This window comes from Centruroides sculpturatus, unplaced genomic scaffold, assembly GCF_000671375.1.
Source record: "Centruroides sculpturatus isolate CEXI.00-Female unplaced genomic scaffold, Cexi_2.0 scaffold357, whole genome shotgun sequence".
Lineage (NCBI taxonomy): Eukaryota > Metazoa > Arthropoda > Arachnida > Scorpiones > Buthidae > Centruroides > Centruroides sculpturatus.
In genome coordinates this window covers 84,682-110,710 of record NW_019384703.1, presented here as the reverse complement: position 1 = coordinate 110,710, position 26,029 = coordinate 84,682, and the positions used below count along the sequence as shown (strand labels likewise).

The 26,029-nt window shown below is 31.2% G+C and overlaps 2 protein-coding genes across 4 annotated transcripts; both read left to right on the top strand.

The window, feature by feature from the left end:
- Window positions 1-3,807: 3,807 nt before the first annotated feature.
- On the top strand, window positions 3,808-5,363 carry LOC111627604. 3 transcript variants are annotated; one of them, XM_023371190.1, is made up of 7 exons: window positions 3,808-3,967; window positions 4,029-4,130; window positions 4,256-4,311; window positions 4,383-4,481; window positions 4,841-4,918; window positions 5,013-5,054; window positions 5,226-5,363. In XM_023371190.1, exons 1-6 carry the CDS (start codon window positions 3,874-3,876, stop codon window positions 5,034-5,036), a joined length of 453 nt encoding a protein of 150 aa, XP_023226958.1. In that variant the 5' UTR covers window positions 3,808-3,873; the 3' UTR covers window positions 5,037-5,054; window positions 5,226-5,363. The 3 variants fall into 3 exon arrangements, with proteins under 3 accessions (XP_023226958.1, XP_023226957.1, XP_023226959.1); XM_023371189.1 differs by having other exon boundaries at window positions 4,991-5,054; XM_023371191.1 differs by lacking the exon at window positions 4,029-4,130 and having other exon boundaries at window positions 4,991-5,054.
- Window positions 5,364-10,224: 4,861 nt separating this feature from the next.
- Window positions 10,225-22,943, top strand: LOC111627603. Its single transcript, XM_023371188.1, has 6 exons — window positions 10,225-10,238; window positions 19,159-19,416; window positions 19,534-19,595; window positions 19,677-19,772; window positions 19,853-19,936; window positions 22,827-22,943. The coding sequence occupies exons 2-6, from the start codon at window positions 19,290-19,292 to the stop codon at window positions 22,911-22,913; spliced, it is 456 nt and encodes a 151-aa protein (XP_023226956.1). The 5' UTR covers window positions 10,225-10,238; window positions 19,159-19,289; the 3' UTR covers window positions 22,914-22,943.
- The last annotated feature ends 3,086 nt before the right edge of the window (window positions 22,944-26,029 follow it).

Sequence of the window (26,029 nt, the reverse complement as noted above, 5' to 3'; positions counted from 1 at the left end):
TTGGAAGGACATAACAATTTTTGTTTTTTAGTCCACAAACCCATTTTAAGTGGTTAGATAAGAAACATTTTGTATATATCAAATTATTGGTATTCCACTGATTACAACAAAGCGAATTGCCTTCAAATAAATGAACAAAACAGCTAAATTCACATATTTTTTTTCTCTATGAGCAATACTTTTAATTATGCTTAGGAATTTCAAGCTAACTATTCAATTAATTTTATATTTAATTAATAATACTTGTAAAAGTGGATATCATACATATCTACGTGCCGTTCAGTAACTTTACGCTGAAATAATAGTACTGTATATCGTTTAATAAGCCTTAATATTGTTTTGTATATATTTATACATAATTTTGCTATATGCATTTATATAATAATAGAAGATTCAATGCTACATTATCTCCTATAAAAACTAGTGTAAGTAGGTCGAAAAATAAAACTCAGAGGAAACATCAAAATAAAGAAAACTTTGAATGTTGTGGCATAAGCAAATTGAAAGCAGCTTTTGAGAGTAAGACTCGACATGTGAATAAAGTGTGTTACACAGATCAGAATTGCAGGAAGTTTTGGATGAAACAATATCATCATGATGATAAATCAGGAAAACAAACATCGTTAGCCATATGTTAGCGGTATTCTAGTCATTATTCCTGATTTGGCACCCTTACTGAGAGACCATTAGATAAATAATCGTTCTTGTTTCATTATGTGCTTGATTCTAACAAAAAGTTTTCTTTGACCAATGGAAGCAACAGTCAACGCTCACAATACAAGATACTCAAGGCAATATAATAAATTGTATATGTAAACTCTCTCAGTAAAACTAGAAATTGTAGATTGATATCTTTAACTAATTAGTTTGTTGAATTTATCCTAATGTTAATTTAGTAATTTCTTCATTTACTCATTCGTTATGATAATCTCGTATAATAAATATAGTTTTATACAGTATTCTAAACTATCTAAGTACTGCCTAACTCCATCGTCGGTCCACGTTAACGCAACACTTAACACTCGAAAGAAACCCTCCTAAGTTCCGGTTAAAAGTTCATTTAAAATCTTCATCCACTCGGAAGATTAAAGGCAAAATTTAACTCTCTTAGTTCGCAAATATAACTAAGTGATATCAGAACTGACGAATAAGGAACGATTTCACAGATCTTTCCCGAAATCATCATTCAATTTATCATCCTGATAGTGAGCGAGTTAGACCGGAACGGACCTCGATTTCACATTTGGTATCATCAAAATGGGGTCGAAACTCCTTGTTTTCACACAATGCTAATTTTTTCCATGTAAATGAAAATTAATTTACGTCACTATTGTTGTAATCTGCTGTTATTTTAAGGAACAACAGTACTGTTTTATTTAATTCACAAAAAATACAGACAGAAAGAATTATGTTAACTGGCAAGTAATTTAGCGATAGAATGTTTACAAACACAACTTAAAATTACGCGATTTTTACCGCATAAATTTGTGCTGAAGAAATTTAATTGTAGCTTCGAGTGTGCAGTGAGATAAAAAAAGGATGAAAAACACTGCTCTAGAGTAGTGGTTCCCAACCAACGGATCCTTTGGGGCTCGGCGGTCGCACGAGGAAAATAAAAAGTAAATAAATAAACAAATAAATAAAAATTGAATAAAATTAAAGAATAATAAACAATTTGCCAAGTTTAATTTCGTATTGCTGCCTTTCTCAACTACATATCTCTGTGGAGCAAAATTCTGTGCCTATACAGTACTAAAACAAAATACAGAAACCTCTTAAATGCAGAACCAGACATTCGACTGCAATTATCATCAATTGAATCTAAAATAAGAAAACTGTGCAAAAGATGCAACCATAGGTGATTAAACGTTTAACGTGATTTTATGTTATGTCTTGATTTAGGCATATTCCTAGGCTCCCCGCAACACTACTCCTAAACACCATTAACTTGTAAGACATAAGGTAGGCTTAATAGAAACTGATTCTAAAAAGGGCTCCGCGAGTCAAAAAGGTTGGGAACCGCTGCTCTAGAGTTTAGTTCTGCCAGACATGCTAATGTTAAATTTGCAAATTTCTTCATTAATATCTCCATGACCATAAAACCGATTTGGATAAAATTTAAAATAGTTAGTGTTTACGTAATCAATATGGACGTCTTGAATTAAAAAAGAAAATTCGTTCGATCGTTTCCGACTTACGCGATCATCATTTTGTCTTCTATCAATAGATTGACAACGCGAAAGAATAGTGGCATCATGCTACCAAACCATCTAAAGGAATCCGCATATATTTAATAGCTATTTCGAGAGCTGATCGTTCCTCATTCACCTTTTCACTTAAAAATATTGAATATTTATACAACAATATCCCATTTTTTAAAAAATTTTGTCATATTATTGGTCAATCAGTAATCATGTGATATGACGAACTGCAGACTATTGCATGCTGTCAGATGAATATAGAATTATCATGAAAATTGATGACTTAAAAATACTTGAAATTGCATACAAACTGGTTGAATCAGGTTGAAAAAGTAAAATTGAGCAAAAAAATCCAAATAAAGGAAACTTTTGAAAGTTGTGGCATAAGAACATCGGAAGCAGATTTGACAGTGAGACTCAACCTGTGGATAATGTGCACATTACATAGACTACAACTACTGGACGTTTTAGATTAAACAATGTCACTTATGATAATAAATCGGGAAAACGAGCTTCGTCAAAGAAAAGTCTTTGAGTTTTTTTGTGCCGTAAAGTTCCTTTAATAATTAATATCTTTCAAAAATTTATGCGGCACACGGTTGAAAATAACTGCTCTAGAGCACGAGCGCTCTATAATAACTTGAGTTACATCTTAATGTCGGTTAACCATTTACCATGTTGCTTATTTATTGCAAAATATTACTTAAGTTAACTTAAAAACAAGAATTGCATATGAAATAATGAAGCAATTTTAAAATGTAAAAATAAAAACGTTGTGTAGAAGGACGGAGAATCTTTATTCGTATTTAACATACGGTAACACAGCACTTTGTGGCAACCTGAGTTACGTGGCTATTTTGCATAAGTTTCCACGATGGGAGTGTCCTAAAATGACGTTTATTCCCATTTACGTGGTCAACAGAACAGAAAGATCTCACGTTCTTAAACTAAGAGTATTGCTTAAAGCGCTTTAAACGAAATTGAACATTGTTATTATAGTTATGGGACGTTATCGTATTGTATAGGAACATCGCCTGTTGAGGGATGAGATATGTTCAAGTAAAATAAATCTCCATTAACACTCGAAAACATTCAATTTTTCTGATGTAAATAAAAATTTTATTTGTTACATTTTATTTAATTTGTTCAGAATTTAATAAGAAGAAATACGGTTATATATTTGTCCAATAATTTTATACAAAATCCGATTGCATTTTGTAAAAATCCTAACAATATCAATGTCGTTCTACGTTACTCATACATTATTCGCAACAGTCAAGGAAGAAAAGTACAGATGAACCCGATATAACAGCTTAATTATTAACGTTTTTTCCGACTTGAATCATATTTATTGACTTTCGTTTAATGTTTTTCATTCATTTTCCTGTTAAAATAGTCTATTTATTCTGTATAAATACACGAATCTTTATGCATGTGTGAATTACTGCATATTGCAAAAACTATACAGTATTAGGTGAAATTATTATTATTATTATTGCTATTCTTTGTTTACTTTTATAATCCGGGATTTAAGGAAGTATTGCGTTTCAATTTTTTTGTAACATCAGTTTTGTAACATCAGTTTTTAATTATTTAAACTTAATTTATTGTAAATATCAATCGTTGGTTTCATATTAATCTTACAGTAAATATAAAAAATTGGATTATCGGGATGAAAGAAATGTTCTTGATTATTTTTACCTGTGTAATGTTTATGATGGTGTTGGGAGGTCATCCCAACGACACACTTTTTACACATTATTGCGGTGAGTATATTTTTGTATTTTAAGTAATTATTAATAATGAAACCTCCTTGCAAAATTTCAGAGATTTTGAACAAAAACCATAGGAGTTATTATCATATTATATATAGAAGAAGACCAAAATCATGTCCCGCATACACACAAACATCCATACAAAAAAATCTCCGTATGTTTTTGATATTAATGAAAAATTTGATATTAATAATGTTTATAATTGTGATATGTCTTATAACTTAGGAATAATTTGAAGTTAAATGAAATTAATTACAAATTCATTTATATTTTTTACAGGGTATTTGGATGTTGATAAGTTCTCCTCCTGTTTGCAGAAGACATTCTCTAATCAAGTACCCACTATTAATTCATTTGATTGAAGTTCGAAAGACACGTCTTTAAAAATTCTATTTGTTAAATATAGGTTAAAACTGCGTTTTATGATTGTGTACACGCAATCGCGGTTAATATACGCTATCCAAAGGAAATACAATATTTTTTTTGTAATCAAGCCACAAAACAGGTACAAAATTTTACATTATTCCGATTTATATTTATAAAATTCATATTTAAATAAATTAAAAAGTAAATAGAATAGCTGTAATTTCATGTATTTTTCACGTTATATTACATCTTTTTCTAAAATTAAAAAAAAAGTTTTTGAAAACAAGACATTTATATTACGAATATTATAGGAAAAATTATACCAATATTATATCAAAACATCAAAATCATATTTTTGTAAGAACAAAGTTAAAAATTCGATTTAATATTTTATAATTGACATTTTATATAACCAATAAGTTTTTAAATACACAGCTTAAAAATATTTATTATTAGCAATTAAATATAAATTTATTTTTCAATTTATAATTTGTTCAGCAAATTAAAGACTTTGAAGAGTGTTTACATATGAAATTAACTTATAGACAGATGGATATATATAATAATAAATTTGCGGTGAGTCTTTTAATAACAATTGTATAGATATTGTTTAAAAACAGAGTTAAATAAATATATTTTTTAATGTAGAAACTTTATTTATATTTTACAGAAATGTTTGGAAATACCATATTAAACATCATTGCAAAAGACGGTAACTTACTTGTTTAATATAGTTGGATTATTCAATATATTTCAAATATTTTTTGTATTGCGATATTAATTTACTGTAGTAAATATAGAAAATTTTAACGAAATTTTAAGTAAGTTATAGGGCTAAATTACAATATTTATACGTTTTACATATTTTTACTTATTTATACAGAAAGCAGAAGAAATCCTCGGACTTTTTTCGAATTATATCCATTGTATCAATAAAATTTGATATATTTTTCTACATTTTTATTCCATTGTTAAATGATTTAAAATTCTAATGTAATGAAATCATTCTAAAGTATATAAATTAAATGTAAAAAATAATTTCTTAGTTTCGTGTACTCTTTCAACCGAATAACATTTTTAAAAATTGATTAAATCAATAAAACACCTTTCGTAGACGTTATTTTATTAAACTTTACAAAAGTGAAACTGCAATAACACGAAGGAATGCGCGTAGCAACGGGCAAATGCAAGACCCAACGGAATTCGCATCCTTGCCCGCCCGCAACAAGGTAGCATGTCTATCGTCCGACGTTGGCACAAGGTATACTCACTTGTCAGCCTGGGACAAGCAACAACGGCCTGGCCGAGAAGACCAAACGGGTGTCTATCTGTTTTGTTCTTTACTGTCACCTCTACCGGTCCTGACATATGCCTTTGGCTACGTTCATTCCTTCCTGATGTTGCCGTTTCATTTTTTAGGACTATTTATTTCAAATTCTTTCCACATTGATTGCTAAAATATCAAGTTTAATTGTAATATTATATTATGTAAATTGCATATTATCAAAAACACGGGAACTATATATTTGAATGTAGCTTGACATCATAACTTACTTTATTCTTTACCAAAATACGTAGGTAGATCTGAAAAACGGTTACAAGCAGCAGCATTTTAAAAGTAATTAATGTGGAGGGAATATTTTTTCCCAGAGTAGAGATAGATGACGCTAGTTGTCTTATAGCGGTTGTGTGGGTAGCTAGTGTAAGTTCGCAGAGCGTCAGAGTGATTGAAATGACAAGACGTCTAGAGAAGTGGTCTCTCTAACCTTTCTAGTTGTTTCAGCCGAGGCACTATTTTCTCTCTGTGGCGTCTTTTTCATTTCTAAGGAGTGAGGAAATTGTAGGTTTTTTCTAAAACCCTACAATTTCCTCACTCTTTAGAATTTTGTGCTTACTACATCGCGCTATCTCTTTATAGATGAAACAGAGGGCCTTGTGGTATATGACTACCACACCGTGTGATAGAACTGCCTCGGCTGAATATTCGCAGGTTAACCAATATCACCGGAAGAAAGGTTTTGTAACGTTTTGCATATGTTTTGTAACGAGCAGCCTCTAATAAAAGGTCGACTCCGACGTAAGATTGTTATTTTCCTGAGGTGTGAGAAAAGACAAAGAAAGAGAGTTTTTTATTGTAGGCTTAAATTTTTTTTTATTAAGTTTACCTACTGATTATCAATACTTCGAAATCTTCCAATATAAAAATTAACTAAGGAGATTTCATTAACTTATATAGACGTGAGATGATTTCATTGTGGATTAAAAGTTATCTGCAAGAAAAAATTGTGTTACTTGTTGAAGAATAAAAATAAATATATCTAAAATATATCTGAACTTGCCATTTTAAAACCATGTACTGTACCAGTATTTAACAACTAATATTAACGTATCATTTTAAATGGAAAAGAAATGCTGATAATTCTCAGTTAGAAAGCTCTTACAAGTTCTTTGAAATGAAAGAATATGTAATTTACAACATACAGTATTTCAAATGATTAAAATATACACAATTTAAGAACTATTTACAGTATAAACTTTCATACAATTTGTGTACGAGGCGTAAATGTATTTAATCTTTGTATTTAAATGGCATTAATATTTTAAATGTAGTTTTTATATGCGCATATGTACAGTACTGTACAGTGCACGAATAGCTTATTACAGTGGTACCTCAGGTTACGAACGCCCCAGCATACGAAATTTTCAGGATACGACATGAAATTCGAACATATTTTTGCTCCACGATACGAACAAAAACTCACCATACGACGTTACATTAGTTCGCATTTTTCATTTGTTTTTCTTACTACAGTTATTTTTTTTAATGTATTACTTGGCTTTAATTTGAGTATGTTTTTCGCGTTGGAACGAATTATTTGGTTTTACAAGTAATCGCATGGGAAAAGATGATCCACCTTACGACATTTTCATGATACGATCTCATTTTCGGAACGGATTAATTTCGTATCCTGAGGTACCACTGTAATTAAATAATTTTTGATGTTGAACTAGGATATCTTCAATTTGAAGGTTAAGACTATTTACAAAAAGTCAAAACATTTTCGAGCCTATTTTTATTTTCAGCCGGATATTTATAATTATTTAATAACTATAGGCTTAAATATCCAGCCATTCTACCTTTCGCCACGTAATACGATCATTTCTGTATACGAACGCCGGAAAACGACACGAACAGTCGTTTAAATTACAAATTTTAGTTAATTAAAGTGTTTTTAATCATGTTTTTTTAATCTTCGTCGGATAATTTATCCATGTTATCGAGCATCGTAATCGGAAATAAAATATAACCTAATTTAGGCTTATCGGAATCACCTCTTGTACTGTACCCTTCTATTCACGGATTAGCTTCGCTTTAACTCTTGACTTCGGATATCTTAGGATAAATTAACCTTTCTCGTATTTAACTTTAGATGATTTTTATAGAATAATTCTACGAAAATAAGATTTATTGGAAAACCTGTAAAATATTAGAGGTTGCGGCCGACATTTTCATCGAGAAAACGTGTACGTCGGACGTTCAGCGCCGCCTTCCTGTAAGCCTAGAAGTTTGACAATGGCGCTTGGACCGTCAAGCATGATTTTGCTGTCGGTCTAAATGCCGATGTCAAACTTCTAGGCATACAGGAAGGCGGCGCTGAACGTCCAACGTACGCGTTTTCGCGTTGAAAACTTCGGCCGCAACCTCGCTATTGTTTCCTATATTTCGCTTCCAAGTGCCAAAGAAAAACTCTTAAAAGAAACTTTGATTGTCGTCTGAATCGTCATAATTTTTAACATTTTGGATGTTTTTGTTCGTTTTTGTTAATGTTTGTGTTATTAAGTCGAGACGTAAGAAGAAGTTCGGTTCGGTCGGCCCTGGGCCACTGCCGCTCACCCAACGCTTTCGACAGAACGTTTAGTAAAATTTTTATTAAAGTTTACCATAAATTGAAAAATATACTCTTACTCCATAGTGAACTTTGATCTATCGACCCGGAAGTTTTGCCAGCACCTAAAGGCCGTGGACACGACATTTAATTTCATTAAATTTGATCGTAAGAAGCAATCTACAGTATAACCACACTCTTAAAAAATATCACAAGTTACTCAAAGATACATACGTCGTTAGCGAAAATTTATCAGGTAAGAAATGTCGACCTTATGACTCCGACAACTTGTCTCCTGTGTCCGAACATCGCCAAACGTCAACTTATCTCCTGGTGTGTTAAGGTTAGGGTTTTTTAAACCCGGGAAATATCTCGGGAAATTTTTCTTATCCAGGAAATCCCGCAAATTTCTTAAAAATTCACTTTTTTCTTATTTTGTGTTAAGATTGAGAAAACTTTGCAAATAGAAAGCATAATTAACTCACAAACTGTCAGAATACACTTGTATTTATCAATTTTAAACCTATTTATTAGTTTTTTTTAATTTTTGCTCGTTATGGCATGTCACAAATGTTCAATAATCAATATGTAGGTTATTTGTGACAGGACTCTAAAAATTCTTTACTTGTCAGAACCGTAATATCTGGAATAATTGTACTTATGCTGTCTTAATTTTTAACCATGCCCAGTATTTTCAATAACTGCGTAACGCCAGGTTGTGCAAATTAGGCAAGAATACAAACGAGTACGAAGTTTTTCTTCATAAACCTAATTATTAAAGCCAAACGAACTGCCGAATTATTGGGCTATGATGTTTCTTTTAAAGCAGTCGAGGTAGACAAATCAAGAATACTAGAGAGCGAAAGAAGTACTACAATCTCGAAAACGAACTAGAAATCTTCCAGTCCACAGGTGAAAAACACATAACCTCTGTTTTCTATTAAATGCATTAAACACGATTCCAATCACATCAATTGAATCGGAAAGGGCATTCTCGGTAGCAAGACTTTTCATTACTAAAATAAGAATTAGATTGAGTGATCGACCATCTTTGCTTTTTAAAATTTTATAAAAATTTACAATAATAATTTGTATTATGCTTTATTTAAAAAACGAAAGTTACCTTCTAAGTTACAAGTTTGATCTAAGATCATACTTTTTTAATTTTCAACTCAATTCAAAGCATTTTGTTGTATGCAGTTTCTAGCAAACTTTAATAATTTTTTCTATTTGTGAACATTTCTGCGTATTGATAATTCAAAGGTAATTTTTAATATATTTCTTACACAGCATTATTATGATTTTGGAGGTTACAGAACGTATTAAATTACTTTAAAAAATGAAAAATAATTATATCATTTGATTTCAAGATATTTTGTATATCTTAAAAATAATTAGCTTAATTTTATCACGGGATTTCTCGGAATCCCGGGAAACAGTTCACTTTTATCCCAGAATCCCGAGACAAGCAAAACACCAGAAAATGAGAAACCCTATTCACGGCCTTTACTGATTTCGAAAGTGACTTAAACTTAAAATTTGAGCTTTCTGCACTCGGTAGTTTTTCTCTAGGAACGTCTGCAGTGCGGGATGAAGAAAAAGAAGGTAAAAAGATACAGTTTACTGCCAATTTTTCACTTTACGATTGCTTACATTTCGTCAACCTCTTCATAAAAAAAGTCTGAAATTTTGCATACTATCTAACAAAAAGATTATCTTTCCAACGAGATGTTCAAACTTCCTGCAGGCCTTATTTCTGTAGGCTATATACGAGTATATTTGTTCGGTGGCTTTTTCACTTGGCACTAGTCGATTAAACAAATATTTTTCGTGTTTTTATGCAATTATCATAATATGTATGTAGCAGATGTTAAATTATTTTTTAAAAAGCATTTATTATATTTTGTTTGTTTTGACAGAACACACAATTAAAAATGATGTGTCTGTGGTACATCTGCATGGACTTCTAATTGTAGTATTCGAGAGGACGGGCAGCAAGACCAACTATTGTAAGTATGCATTTGTGTTGCTTGTATAACTTTATTGTAAAAGTCTGTAGTTTATTTAAGAAATGAATTGAACAAATGTGAATAATATTTATTTTAGAAAATTAAGTATAAAATTTTTGAATTTTTCTACGGTTGCTATTTTAAAATAACAATTTTCGTGATAAATGAATCTATTAATTTACGCAATTAAATTTTTCAAACTTTAATAAAATGTCATTACAGCTAATAACAAACCTAATTATCAATTTTATATAAATGCATTTAGTAAACTATATAATACAGTAGAGCCTCGAAAACTCTGCCTAATGTGGACCGAAGGGTGGTCGAGTTTGTGAAAATGCCGGGTTATCGGGAATGGGGTTAAAAAATTGAGTGTTTCCTCAGAAAATACTGTACTGTACTTGTATGTATTGTTTACTTGAGAATACAACAGAGAATAAACTGCCCAAATACCCTTAAACAAAGGAAAAGTACGTCTTTTATGAAGGCTTAGAGCCTTTACTACAGGAAAATGAAAATTAATGAATACACTGTAATTTACCTGATAAGACAGACCTCAGAAAAATATACTTTATGAGGCATAAAGCTGTCTTTATCATGAAAATTAATTAACTAAAGACTTTTTTGCCCTGCCTGGGTGTGGCCGAGTTATCCGGAGTGTCGGGTTATCGAGTGCCGGGTTTTCGAGGCTCTACTGTACTTTTAAATATATAATGTCTTTTTGTTTAAATAATTTGAAATTTTTTAGATAATGGCCATTAATTTTCAGTTAGTTCAATTGTAATTTTAAAACCATGTTCGTTTAAATATCACTAATAATTTATTTTTAGATGATCTAAATTAACTCTCATATTTTATAAGACTTTGACTGAATTTTAACTTAATTGTTCATAATTTTATAATTATAGGACATATTAGACTTATATTAATTTTGAGTTTGTGTATATGTAGCTTATATTATAACGATAAAGTATATACTATATAAAATACATACACACATAGAGACACACATACATACACGCACAAATATACGGATGAATATAATTTAAAAAGAGTATTTCACATAATCATAAAATTAATACGACGTATTTTATTTATATTATATAATTTTTCTATTAATGATATTTTTACAGTTTATGGTAGAATATTATTTACGTATTAAAGAACAATATTTGCAGTCAGATGTTTAATTTTAATGCTTAGTCAATAATAATAAGTTTGTTTATTGCTAGTAACTGCACTTCACTCCAATTAGTTTTGAGAAATTGATTCATTAGGTTATGATAAATTTTTGTTTGTTATTAAAAAGTTCACAACAAATATAATAGAACTGCTCTCAAGGTTACTGTCATGATCATCTACTTAGAGATGGTTGTTATCGTGAAATATATTTTAATTGTCCCTTTCTAAATGTTTCCCCACCCAGAGGACACTAGCGGGTCTTTTAAAAGCCAAATACACAACGAAAGCGGCGATACGATAAAGGACCTGCTCCGGAACAGACCATCTAAAAAATTTCTGAGATTTCCGAACAGAAAGGTATAACGTTTAGATGTGACATTGCCGAGAAGTAAACTCGGAAAGTATTTATTATTGCATAGAAATAAGCGCGACAAATTGTTATTCCGATAATTAAATTAATAATAAGACAAATATTATAAATGAATATTATGAAACGTGATGAAAACATTCAAAAATCTTTAGCGTACTTTGTGTGTATTTTATAATCTAGCCTTGTGACGAATGCGCCGTTATAAAACGCCTGGTCGTATTTCAGCCATATTCATTAGCATTGATCGTTGGCGTGGCTAAATTTTGATATAAGTCATCTATCCAATTGCACAGTGAAAAGTACTGTACTATACTGTACAGTACATGGACCTACGAATACTTGTGAACAGAACTCTGTGTCCTTCTTTTTTTTTGTATGAAAACTTTTATTTAAGTTATGGATAGTACTAGTTCTTAGAAATCGTGTGAATTAAATAATTAGTTATATTGTAATTTAATCAAGACCTGTCAATATTTACAGTTTTTATTTCTTCACAACTGAACTGCGTATTTTCGAATAGTTCAGTAGCGATATAATTAAGAACATACCAAACAATTTGTAAATAAGAAGTTTATCTATTTCTGCGGCAAGTTGTTAACAACAACAGAGTGTTACTTATTACCGATTGAAATATTTAATTTCGAGTCGATTCTACTCGTAATTTAAAATGAAAGTTTTTTGCTATTTTTTGCTAACGATATTTATCTATTTGTACAAGGAAAACCCTATATGTACAGGCATAGTACAACAAAAAAAAAACATTACAATCATCAATATGATTGTAATGTTTTTTTTTTGTTGTATTCCAGTAAAAATACCAGTAAAAAATACATTATTGTTAACAGTACAGCGCATAATAATAAGCCTGTTAAAAAAGAAAGAAACAACACAATATTAATAACAATAACAAACAAAACCGACAATAAAAATAATTTCCTATATTGAAAAACAAATGGTAGCGAATAGTCGCCGCAAACAAAACAATTCTGTAAAATTATATAGAAAAAATTAAACAATTACCTGAAAAAATTAAATAAATTATTATTTCTAATACGCCGAAAAGCGCCGATCAAAACCGCAGCCAACTCTCAAACACTAAAACATATGCTAATATCATATCAACACCTTCTGGTGTGAATATAGTATATTATTCACACAAGGAGGTTAAAATTCTGAAAAATAAATATCATTTTAAAGTTAACAAATTAGTTTCCATTAGCCGTTTATCTTAGTAATAAAATTATAAATACAGTGATAGTCTTGTGATAGTTATAGTCTTGTAACAATTGCTTATATGATTGATTTGATAAATAATCTGAACAAAAACACTTTTGTCTGACAGACGTCAGAGCCTTACATTCAATTATTAAATGATAAGCATCAATATTAACACGAGAATTCACAATAATCTAAACAAAGAGCTTTAATTCTTCTAAATATATTGCATCACACACATAACACTGTTTGTATAATACAAAATGGTCTCTATATTTAAATAGGTCACCGAGTCTCATTCAAATATCCGAATACAATTTATTATATTTATAGTTAGCAGCTTTATTTTTTAAACTTATTTAAACAACTATTTGCTAATCATTAAAATATCAGAGGCGTCCGTTTCATTCAACATTATAGGATAATTCGATAGCCAAAATTATGCAACAAGAACACAATTCGATCTCCCCATTCGATCTCCCAAATTAAATATAATTTAGTGGACTCGGTGAGTTTACTAACTGACTGTTTACGTAACCTTAAATTATTATTTTTTCATTATATTAAAAGAAAGAGTAACTCCAAATATAAAATGTACGATGAAATCCATCTTTTTAGAAAATATAAACGTTTAATAAAATTAATTTGTAAATTGTCATCTTTTCCTCTCTAGTCAAAGCCCCAAATCTCGGACCTAACCCCACTATCTCGAAAACCCCCAAATAAAGCACTACTGACTGAATAAATGACTCGAATAATTGTAATTTATGTTTCCAGCGTAACAATCTACCAGACAAACATGCCTTAATAATCTTATCTGTTCCAATATTAACTTTACTATGAATATACTTTAAATGCTTTAACAAACGTCCATTAGACTGGAAAAATACACCCAAATACTTATAACATCTATTTTAGAGTTTTGTATAAACCAATTTTTATTTTCAGAATATATTCCTTCATTTCGGAATACTATTATTCTAGATTTATCAATATTAACAAAAAGTTTTAACTCTTGTAATGCGTATCCCAAAAAATGAATCATTTTCTGCAGACCTGTCGAGCCTGCGAGTCTGCCATAACAACAAAATCGTTTGTATACGTCAAGATATTCACCTCAGTTCCCAGAAGACTAATGCCCACTAATTCGGAATTACTGAATTTCCTGACATGTAAATTTAGATATAAATTGAACAATATCGGGCTCAATACACAGCACCGTTTAACTCCTTTAAACGTGAAAAGAAGATCAGAGGTATTCTTNCCAAATACCCTTAAACAAAGGAAAAGTACGTCTTTTATGAAGGCTTAGAGCCTTTACTACAGGAAAATGAAAATTAATGAATACACTGTAATTTACCTGATAAGACAGACCTCAGAAAAATATACTTTATGAGGCATAAAGCTGTCTTTATCATGAAAATTAATTAACTAAAGACTTTTTTGCCCTGCCTGGGTGTGGCCGAGTTATCCGGAGTGTCGGGTTATCGAGTGCCGGGTTTTCGAGGCTCTACTGTACTTTTAAATATATAATGTCTTTTTGTTTAAATAATTTGAAATTTTTTAGATAATGGCCAATAATATTCAGTTAGTTCAATTGTAATTTTAAAACCATGTTCGTTTAAATATCACTAATAATTTATTTTTAGATGATCTAAATTAACTCTCATATTTTATAAGACTTTGGCTGAATTTTAACTTAATTGTTCATAATTTTATAATTATAGGACATATTAGACTTATATTAATTTTGAGTTTGTGTATATGTAGCTTATATTATAACGATAAAGTATATACTATATAAAATACATACACACATAGAGACACACATACATACACGCACAAATATACGGATGAATATAATTTAAAAAGAGTATTTCACATAATCATAAAATTAATACGACGTATTTTATTTATATTATATAATTTTTCTATTAATGATATTTTTACAGTTTATGGTAGAATATTATTTACGTATTAAAGAACAATATTTGCAGTCAGATGTTTAATTTTAATGCTTAGTCAATAATAATAAGTTTGTTTATTGCTAGTAACTGCACTTCACTCCAATTAGTTTTGAGAAATTGATTCATTAGGTTATGATAAATTTTTGTTTGTTATTAAAAAGTTCACAACAAATATAATAGAACTGCTCTCAAGGTTACTGTCATGATCATCTACTTAGAGATGGTTGTTATCGTGAAATATATTTTAATTGTCCCTTTCTAAATGTTTCCCCACCCAGAGGACACTAGCGGGTCTTTTAAAAGCCAAATACACAACGAAAGCGGCGATACGATAAAGGACCTGCTCCGGAACAGACCATCTAAAAAATTTCTGAGATTTCCGAACAGAAAGGTATAACGTTTAGATGTGACATTGCCGAGAAGTAAACTCGGAAAGTATTTATTATTGCATAGAAATAAGCGCGACAAATTGTTATTCCGATAATTAAATTAATAATAAGACAAATATTATAAATGAATATTATGAAACGTGATGAAAACATTCAAAAATCTTTAGCGTACTTTGTGTGTATTTTATAATCTAGCCTTGTGACGAATGCGCCGTTATAAAACGCCTGGTCGTATTTCAGCCATATTCATTAGCATTGATCGTTGGCGTGGCTAAATTTTGATATAAGTCATCTATCCAATTGCACAGTGAAAAGTACTGTACTATACTGTACAGTACATGGACCTACGAATACTTGTGAACAGAACTCTGTGTCCTTCTTTTTTTTTGTATGAAAACTTTTATTTAAGTTATGGATAGTACTAGTTCTTAGAAATCGTGTGAATTAAATAATTAGTTATATTGTAATTTAATCAAGACCTGTCAATATTTACAGTTTTTATTTCTTCACAACTGAACTGCGTATTTTCGAATAGTTCAGTAGCGATATAATTAAGAACATACCAAACAATTTGTAAATAAGAAGTTTATCTATTTCTGCGGCAAGTTGTTAACAACAACAGAGTGTTACTTATTACCGATTGAAATATTTAATTTCGAGTCGATTCTACTCGTAATTTAAAATGAAAGTTTTTTGCTATTTTTTGCTAACGATATTTATCTATTTGTACAAGGAAAACCCTATATGTACAGGCATAGTACAACAAAAAAAAAAACATTACAATCATCAATATGATTGTAATGTTTTTTTTTTTTTGTTGTATTCCAGTAAAAATACCAGTAAAAAATACATTATTGTTAACAGTACAGCGCATAATAATAAGCCTGTTAAAAAAGAAAGAAACAACACAATATTAATAACAATAACAAACAAAACCGACAATAAAAATAATTTCCTATATTGAAAAACAAATGGCAGCGAATAGTCGCCGCAAACAAAAAATTCTGTAAAATTATATGAAAAAAATGAAACAATTACCTGGAAAAATTAAATAAATACGCCGACCAAAAACGCTGCCAACTCTCAAACACTAAAACATATGCTAATATCATATCAACACCTTCTGGTGTGAATATAGTATATTATTCACACAAGGAGGTTAAAATTCTGAAAAATAAATATCATTTTAAAGTTAACAAATTAGTTTCCATTAGCCGTTTATCTTAGTAATAAAATTATAAATACAGTGATAGTCTTGTGATAGTTATAGTCTTGTAACAATTGCTTATATGATTGATTTGATAAATAATCTGAACAAAAACACTTTTGTCTGACAGACGTCAGAGCCTTACATTCAATTATTAAATGATAAGCATCAATATTAACACGAGAATTCACAATAATCTAAACAAAGAGCTTTAATTCTTTTAAATATATTGCATCACACACATAACACTGTTTGTATAATACAAAATGGTCTCTATATTTAAATAGGTCACCGAGTCTCATTCAAATATCCGAATACAATTTATTATATTTATAGTTAGCAGCTTTATTTTTTAAACTTATTTAAACAACTATTTGCTAATCATTAAAATATCAGAGGCGTCCGTTTCATTCAACATTATAGGATAATTCGATAGCCAAAATTATGCAACAAGAACACAATTCGATCTCCCCATTCGATCTCCCAAATTAAATATAATTTAGTGGACTCGGTGAGTTTACTAACTGACTGTTTACGTAACCTTAAATTATTATTTTTTCATTATATTAAAAGAAAGAGTAACTCCAAATATAAAATGTACGATGAAATCCATCTTTTTAGAAAATATAAACGTTTAATAAAATTAATTTGTAAATTGTCATCTTTTCCTCTCTAGTCAAAGCCCCAAATCTCGGACCTAACCCCACTATCTCGAAAACCCCCAAATAAAGCACTACTGACTGAATAAATGACTCGAATAATTGTAATTTATGTTTCCAGCGTAACAATCTACCAGACAAACATGCCTTAATAATCTTATCTGTTCCAATATTAACTTTACTATGAATATACTTTAAATGCTTTAACAAACGTCCATTAGACTGGAAAAATACACCCAAATACTTATAACATCTATTTTAGAGTTTTGTATAAACCAATTTTTATTTTCAGAATATATTCCTTCATTTCGGAATACTATTATTCTAGATTTATCAATATTAACAAAAAGTTTTAACTCTTGTAATGCGTATCCCAAAAAATGAATCATTTTCTGCAGACCTGTCGAGCCTGCGAGTCTGCCATAACAACAAAATCGTTTGTATACGTCAAGATATTCACCTCAGTTCCCAGAAGACTAATGCCCACTAATTCGGAATTACTGAATTTCCTGACATGTAAATTTAGATATAAATTGAACAATATCGGGCTCAATACACAGCACCGTTTAACTCCTTTAAACGTGAAAAGAAGATCAGAGGTACTCTTTTACCAGAGACACGTCCCTCAGTAATAGTATATAACTGTATCAAACAATTTACAAATTTATAACTCAAACAATCTACAAAAGTTGTCTCCACAAAAGGTCTCTATCTACATACTCGAATGCCGATGTGAAATCAGAGAAAAAAGCGTAAAGTTTACCTCGTTTCTTTTTAAAGGTTTTTGGAATAAAGCGTATAGAACAAAAATATTATCCAATGTTGAAAAACTAGACTGTAAACTAACCTGGAAACCCGAAAGTACAGTACTGCCCCTCGTACTTATTCAACCAAGTTTTCAATTGAATTGAAGTAATTAAGTTTTTTGTCGGTAGTAATGAAATTGCTCTATAACTATCAGGTAAATCTCTAAAGCCCTTCTTAAATATAGGAATAATCTTACATAAACGACAATCCAACGGGATATTTCCTAATGGATATATATTATTAAACAAATCTACTATATATCTAATCAAGCCTGAGAAGTACAGTACATAATCCACCGTACTTATGGTATATAAGTACCATGGTACTTATATACCATCAATACCCGAAGGAGTACCGTTTTCCATAGTAACAAAACCTTTTTCATCTGTTCTGTTATATCCAAATCCAACACATCATCCTGCCAATTCACACACCAGTTATATACAGAAATATCTAATTTATAATATAAATATTTTCTAGAGTGAAATTTTTTTGAAAAATAGGCCACCCAATCAAGATCTGAAAACCCCTTATATTTAGTTTTAACAAAAACAATTAATGAATCGCCACAACTGCTTACTGTCACCAGATACCAAACACTTTTATTAATTCTCTGTAAAAAAGCTTTTCTTTTCGAAATTCCAAATATTCACAGGAGTTAATAGTAAAATATTGAATTATAATTCATTAAATAGTTAGTTACAGTTAATTTTATTGAATATTTTATTCAAATAAAAGTTCTAATGAGTATTTGATGCTAATCAAACTATTTTAGCAACATATTTTTTTATTTAAAAAGATATAAATCAAATATATTTCAATTGAATTAAATCGGATAAGTTTTATTTTTTAACAGAAATTAACCAAGTGCTTTTTATTTAAGCCGATAATTCAATATCCTTTTCTCTATTAAAATTATTCATAATAAAAAATCGCCAAAATAACATTAATTAAAACGTGTTTTACATTTTAACTAAGATGCAATATTATATAAATTGCGTTATTTTAATACCGGAACTTAGGGATATCATTATTATTCGATCATTTTTAAAATCGATCATCTTTAAAAGTAGGCCAAAATTACTTGTTAAAGTAAATATATAACTTTTTCTTTCCTCTTACAGTTAAATTTGAATTTTCCTCCTAGCAACGCTAATATTTATTTTAATACATTGGAATTCAAACATCGTCGACGCGAATATAAATCGTTCAGCGAAATACAATCGTGTCAAAAGAATAGGAAACGTCGAAGAAAATGAAACAAATTCTGGTGTTATCAACATTTGCCTTTATTTCTAGTTCTATTGTTTGTTCTTATTCTTCCTCCGGAACATCTGCCGATTCCAGTAGTTCTTCTGGGAATTTCGATGAACGATTCTGTGGTATGTTTCCGACGAAATGCAATTAAATATTTGAGTGCTTATCAGTTAGTTAACTTATCTATGATTAGGTTTATTTTCCACGAAAAAATATTTATATATCAATTTTGCTTCAATTAGCTCTGAGCGCTGATAGTAAAGTAAATTTTCGTTCTTGCCTGATTGAAAATGGCCTGGAAATTGTAAGTATATTCGAATGCAAATTTTCTCATCTAAAATAAATTTATCTGATTACAACTGATTAATATTCTTTTATTGTTTAGGAGAATCAACTTTTCAAAAATTGTGCCCAACGAGTGAAATTTTTCCCAACGTTGCTGGAATTGGACGAATACCTTTGCAAAATCAGAAATACACAAGTAACGATAGTTAATTCTTATTTCTAAATATTTTAACACAAGTTTATTATCTAACCTATTAACAGCACTTACTTTTATAGAAATATGAAAAATATGCTAAATGTTTTAATTCGGCGAAGGAAACGTTAAGCTTAAGTAATCCCAATGTATATCCTATATCCAGCGTAAGTATCGCACAATTGACTTTTTATATTGCAAAACTTAAATACAGTTATAAGTTTAATGTATGTTAATATTAGCGATTTAAAAATAGAGATTTGGTTAGTTATTTCCTATATAAATGGTATCCCACGAATATTTTATTTAGGCCTAATATTATCGATAAAACGCCGAAGTTGCCAAACAGCATTTTAGACAAATACGACTTAAGCAATTTATACAACAATTCTTTTGATTTCATTCTCTTGTTAAGATAAATTTTCAACATAATTAGAATAGCTGAATGTAATGATAAAACATACCCGTTCATTAATTTGTTAAATTTAAAACAAATTGGACATCCAATACACAAAAGCGTCGCAAATTAATAAAAAGATCATAGTTTTAGAGTCAAACTTCGGTTTTCGAACAATTCGGTTTACGAACAAAATTTCGAACTCATTTTTCCCGGTTGCCATACAATAATACTGTCGCCAAACAAGCTACTCGGCAAGACTCGGTCAAAGACGGTCAAGTCCCTATACTTTTTATGTTAAAGAAACTCGATGGCCAGACCAATCAACAACGGGACTACCAATTCGGAAGTTACTGGAACCGAGATTGTATGGCGTCATTAGACGTCACGAAACGATTCATCGATGACGTTGCTATTTAAATTAGATTTTGATGCTTATGCTGGAAAGATACTATTTCCGTTTTTCGATTCAAATCAAAATCTAATTAATTGGATGAGAAACATTGGTTATTCCCATCTTTTTGACTATATCGGGTTATAGTTAAGCAAATGATGTCTTTTTTTCTCTTATTGACATATATATACAGTATTAACAATTATTTCAAAGAGGTTGTCTTGGTCGTTGACCGTAGAAGGTCCCTACTCCCTCCTATACCAAATTAGAGGGTTTATAAAAAGAGAGACATTGCTCTTGCGAAAAAGGAAAAAAGAGGGCCTCAGATACTCACATCACTCTCTTCTTTCTCAAAAACCACACTATCTCTTTGATGGTTAGTGTGTGTTTTTGAATGAATTAGCTACTAACTGTCCGTGGCTACATGACACTTATAACCTTAATAATAAATTATGATCGTTATCGTGCAGAAATCCACCTCACGATACATTCGTTTGATTTTGGAGAAATAGGGAAGCGTGGATCTGGGTTGGAATGATTTAATAGTGATATCCATCCGCTATGAATTTAAGACTGTCAAACAGTATTGTCAAAAATAAACTTGATTCCACCGGTGAATTACTGTTGTCTGGGAATAGCGAGGTTGCGGCCGAAGTTTTCATGTCTAAAATGTGAACGTCGAACGTGGAGCTCCGCTATCTTGTAAGCGGCGCTCGACGTTCGACGTTCTCGTTTCAGAGATGAAAACTTCGGCCGCAACCTCGCTAATAAAAACCGCGTTAACTGACACTAACGTAATATGAATGGCATTCATCAATTCGTGTTTAAATATGTTTAATTAAGTTAAATAACAAAAATGTAATCATACACGACCCCAGGATTATTTTCATTTAAAAAAAATATTTTCATAATCGAAAATCAAGGCAATACGAACAATGTTCAAGTTTATTAAATCCCCTTTCAGGAACTAAACTGTAGATGACTCGAAGCAAAAAACTCGCATCACTCGAGATTTTCAACGAAAATCAGGGTAAATTTTCAACGAAATTCTCGAGTGATGCGAGTAATGCATTTTCTATTTTTTCGTATTTAAATTTTAAAGGAGGTCGTTTTGTTTGATTTTTCATAAGCATGAAAAATCAAACAAAACCATTTAACAAAGTGTTGCAAGAGAAAGAACTAGGAATAAATGCTAATAAGACTAAGTGCATGGTGTTTGAACGTGCAAAGATTGACAGAACAGCTTGCCACTTGACGCTGGATGATGTGAGCGTGGATTACATGTGAGCGAAATACCAGTGATATTACGATTTCGTATATCCCATCTTTAAGGGGCCGTAGAAAAAAACGCGTAAATGAACAGTAAAAGAATAATCAGTACATTCAAGGAAAAATTGAAAAGACCGATTTTAAACTAAACAGTGAAGTATAAGGCATTTATTGGCGACCAGGCAAATATATCAAGATTCAAAACGTCTGTCACTAGGAATTAAGCGTGTTGTGCAGTTTTAGTTTGTCTCCAATTCGTCTAGATAATCCATAGTCTTCCCAGCAGTAATAAGAAAATATGCTCTTGGAGCGACATGTTCACATCTTTTAGCTAAGCCTCCTATTGTATTTCCGAGAAGTAATTGACCGATAAGTTCACTATAATTACCGATTATTCGATAAAAACAATAAAACTAATGTTATAAGAACGGAACCCGGGACCCGGGACCCGGATTCCGTTCTGGGAGACCCGGGTTCGAATCCGAACGGATCGAAAATTCCCCAGGAATTTTTCGGGGGGTGGTCCGTTCGTATACATCAGGTCCCGTCCCTCACCACCCGGCAGCTCTATTGTGAGCCTGGCCGAACCCATAATGGGCTTGCAAAACAGGCCCTCTTAGTGCCCACAGGGCGGAAAGAGTTAAAAAAAATATATATATATCGAAAGCTTTCCAGTGATCTGTTTGAATGTAGACGAAACATATATTTAATATTTAGTATACTATTGTCGGATTTTTTACAGAAAAAGATAAAGGAAACTACATATTATTTATAAGCATTTCGACAAAATAAATGTTTTTCTTATTGGATTGGATACGTCTTATGTTTAGACACTTATTAGTTACGATTCTCTGTCTTTCGGATTCTAATTTTCCAAATTACAAAGAAATATAATGAACAAACTCAAAATTTTAAAACTAATTAAAATTGCCAGATAAATTAATGAAACTTTTATATTATTTCGTATAAAAATAGTTTTGATTAATTTTTTTTTCAGAAATGCTTAACGCAAGTGGAAAATTGTCAACGAAAATCAATCTCATCAATTAATTTTTATCAACGAAGTTTCGAAGAATTATTCTAAATTTCAGTGGCATGCCGTCCTTGGAAGCGCCGCTTTTCTTGTATTTTCTAAAGTATAAATACATATTGTGCGTCTACTTTCATATTTTGACGTACGTACTTTGAATTAATTAAAATTAATATTTTATTATAACCATATCATATTATGTATCTTATTACAAATTTCTATACTACACGTGAAAAAAACGATAAGATTGCTATTGTATATTCGAATATAATTGGCGGAATGGAAGCGCTGTCTTGTCGAATAGGAGACAGCTTCCACAGCAAAAATATCTGAATGGTGTAAAGCAGCCAGATTATACGCATTTGCGCACGGACTTTACAGAGCGCCAACCTCACGCAGTTTAGTTGGTGGATGCTACACACGGGATAACGCTTCCAATGATTCTATCCAGGGGACCTATTCTGAGCTCTTCCGATAACTCTACGAGAGCGATACACGGGACATTCGATAGTGAAATGCAGTTAACGAACCTTAGACAAATCGCTATTCTGTGCTCCACGTTAAGTGGGTTTCGCTACGGGTAGTCGGTCGAGATGCGTCTGGGTTCCACGCTATCGATAGCTGTTACGCTTTAACCAATCACAGTTTAGTTAACATTGTATTTTTGACACGTGACTGCAACTCACTATTTTCTAAGCGAAGCATGTGGTTTTAGCATTGTCGCGTACCAGCACTAGTAAAATAGTTTTGTTTTAAAATGTCGAAGAAAGGCCAACGAAGCCAGCGAACTACAAGTCGCCAGTTCGAGATGCTCGTTAATTTTATAGAAGAAAACCCTAAATTAATGTCAGGGAAGTTAGACGCTTTCTTTACCGTAAAAGATCGCCAGAAATTGTGGCAAGAAATTGCCGACCGTCCGAATTCCGATGGACTCCGCTCACAAAAAGACCCAGAAAGGTGGCGAAAAGTAACCGAGAGCTTAGAATATAAATATACAAATATATGACTATCATTTTAATTTATACATATGCGAATGAAACCTGTTTCAGAAATAATGTTCATGCTATAGCTACTTACTTTAAATTTTAACAAGAAAGCAATTACATTATTCATACAATATTCATAAATACTTAATTTAAGGTAATTATTTTTAAGCAATACAACAACATAGTAACTCTCTCTCCATTTGCTCGTGAAGTAAAATCATTCTTACACCAAAAGACGCTATGTTGTTTACACTTTCCTTACGTTACTAATGGCAGCTCGAGGGTGATCGATAACAAAAGCTTAGTTATCGGACGTGGCTATCGGGATCGAAAACGAAACGTACGGCTCGGAATAGCATTTTCACAGTTGATTAAACGCGAATCACGTGGTTCCGATAGAAACTGGTTTTTATCGTATTCGTTAGCTTAACGATACTATTCAGAATAGGTCCCCAGAACCGGTTCTGACTGTTAGCCGCCTGCCCGCTAGATATTTGGCCGCTTTCGCCCGATTACGTGAATCACGAGTAGATCTATAACTTAACTCAACCGATAAGAATTTACTGGTATGTTTTTATGTTAGTTCTGTATTGTTGACAGGAGTTTAAAAAAATCCATTAAAATATTTGATATTTTTATTCCGCTCTCCGATTTTATATTACTCACGGATTTCAATGTTAAATCAGTGATATTACGATTTCGTATATCCCATCTTTAAGGGGCTAGAGAAAAAAACGCGTACAATTCTAGTATAATGTAAAAAAATTAACTGTTACTTTGGCAGCATCATTTACAACTAAATGTAATGAATGAGATGCACAAGGTACAAAAAAGTCCTAGAATTTATTTTCCTTAAATTTATGATTTATGTATCCGTTTGTCATAAAAATTTGTCTTTCCACTTCTTTCCCAAGACTACAAATATTCAAGTGCAAAGTAAATGGTTTCAACTTATTATAAATAAAACCCTGCTGAAAGATCCGGAATTTTACTTAAACAAAAGCTTAACCGAACCAATCTCTAGCCGAGTACAGTGGGGACTGATTTCTTTGTAATATTAGATGTAATAAAGAAAGTAATTTTTCCAGTTCAATGAGAGTGACCGAAAAGTTGTAAATTTTAGAAATTTCCGTGGACATCTGGTGCTAAAACGAATTAGTTAGAAAACAAATGACGGACAATCTATTAAGTTTAACATATTTAGATTTTTACAGCTATGGCGAGAAACGTTTAAAATTTACAACAACCCTGTCGCGTCCTTTGAGATATACTACTGATGCGACTAAACAGGCATTTGACATTGACCGGTATCGGCACCCTCGGGATTTGGCAACCCGCACTGCACATCTACTAGGCGTCTTCGATTCCATCCATTAGCCAGCAGTTGTAGGGAGCTATTTGACTAGGTGGATTGTTTTAAGATTTTAAAAAGTAAAGAAGTTTTTCGTATATTAATCTACGTTTCTTTACACAGCTATATTTAATTATAATTTTATTTAAAAGTATATTCATACAATTGAAAAATATTTTGTACCAGGTATGTATATCCACCACACATTTTATTCACCAAGTAGATTTTTATAATTTTATTTTTAATTGTTGCCCTTATATCGTGGTTAGCGATTCAGAATGCAATTGTGATATTAAAAATACATTTAGAGAAGTCTACGGTTTTTCTGGCTTTTCGAACAAATGAATTCGAATGGACCCTAGATCATCACTGACGCGCAATTAAATTGATGATTACAGAAACACAGCTTCCCTATCATCAAATGTCACGGCACGCTACTGTATGAAGGTATTAGTGAATATGGAGTATCTGAAAAGTTGATGTATGCGATAGAGTCTATGTAGGTGAACTGTCAGGCATGTGTGCGTGTGAGCCCTACCTCCTTTGAATTCTTTGCAATTCAGAAGGAAGTGCGATAAGGGTGTTAATGAGTCCGTGGCTATTTAATATCTTTTTGGATGCAGGTGTGCTTGAAGCTTTGATTGATAACAAGGGGAGAATGTGCGTGTGTTGTTGTATGCAGATGATGCAGTGTTGTTAAGTGAAAATGCAGAGGATGCTTAGTCCATTTAACAAAGTATTGCAAGAGAAAAAACTAGGAATAAATGCTAATAAGACTAAGTGCATGGTGTTTGAACGTGCAAAGGTTGACAGAACAGCTTGCCACTTGCCGC

Bases quoted from the DNA above. Each gene is read 5' to 3' on its own strand.
- LOC111627603 (XM_023371188.1), top strand. From the start codon at position 19,290: ATGAAACAAATTCTGGTGTTATCAACATTTGCCTTTATTTCTAGTTCT. The intron at 19,596-19,676 runs GTAAGTATATTC...TTTATTGTTTAG, and splicing joins TTGAAAATGGCCTGGAAATT to GAGAATCAACTTTTCAAAAA. The intron at 19,773-19,852 runs GTAACGATAGTT...TTACTTTTATAG, and splicing joins GCAAAATCAGAAATACACAA to AAATATGAAAAATATGCTAA.
- LOC111627604 (XM_023371189.1), top strand. From the start codon at position 3,874: ATGAAAGAAATGTTCTTGATTATTTTTACCTGTGTAATGTTTATGATG. The intron at 3,968-4,028 runs GTGAGTATATTT...GCAAAATTTCAG, and splicing joins ACTTTTTACACATTATTGCG to AGATTTTGAACAAAAACCAT. The intron at 5,055-5,225 runs GTAACTTACTTG...TTATTTATACAG, and splicing joins AAACATCATTGCAAAAGACG to AAAGCAGAAGAAATCCTCGG.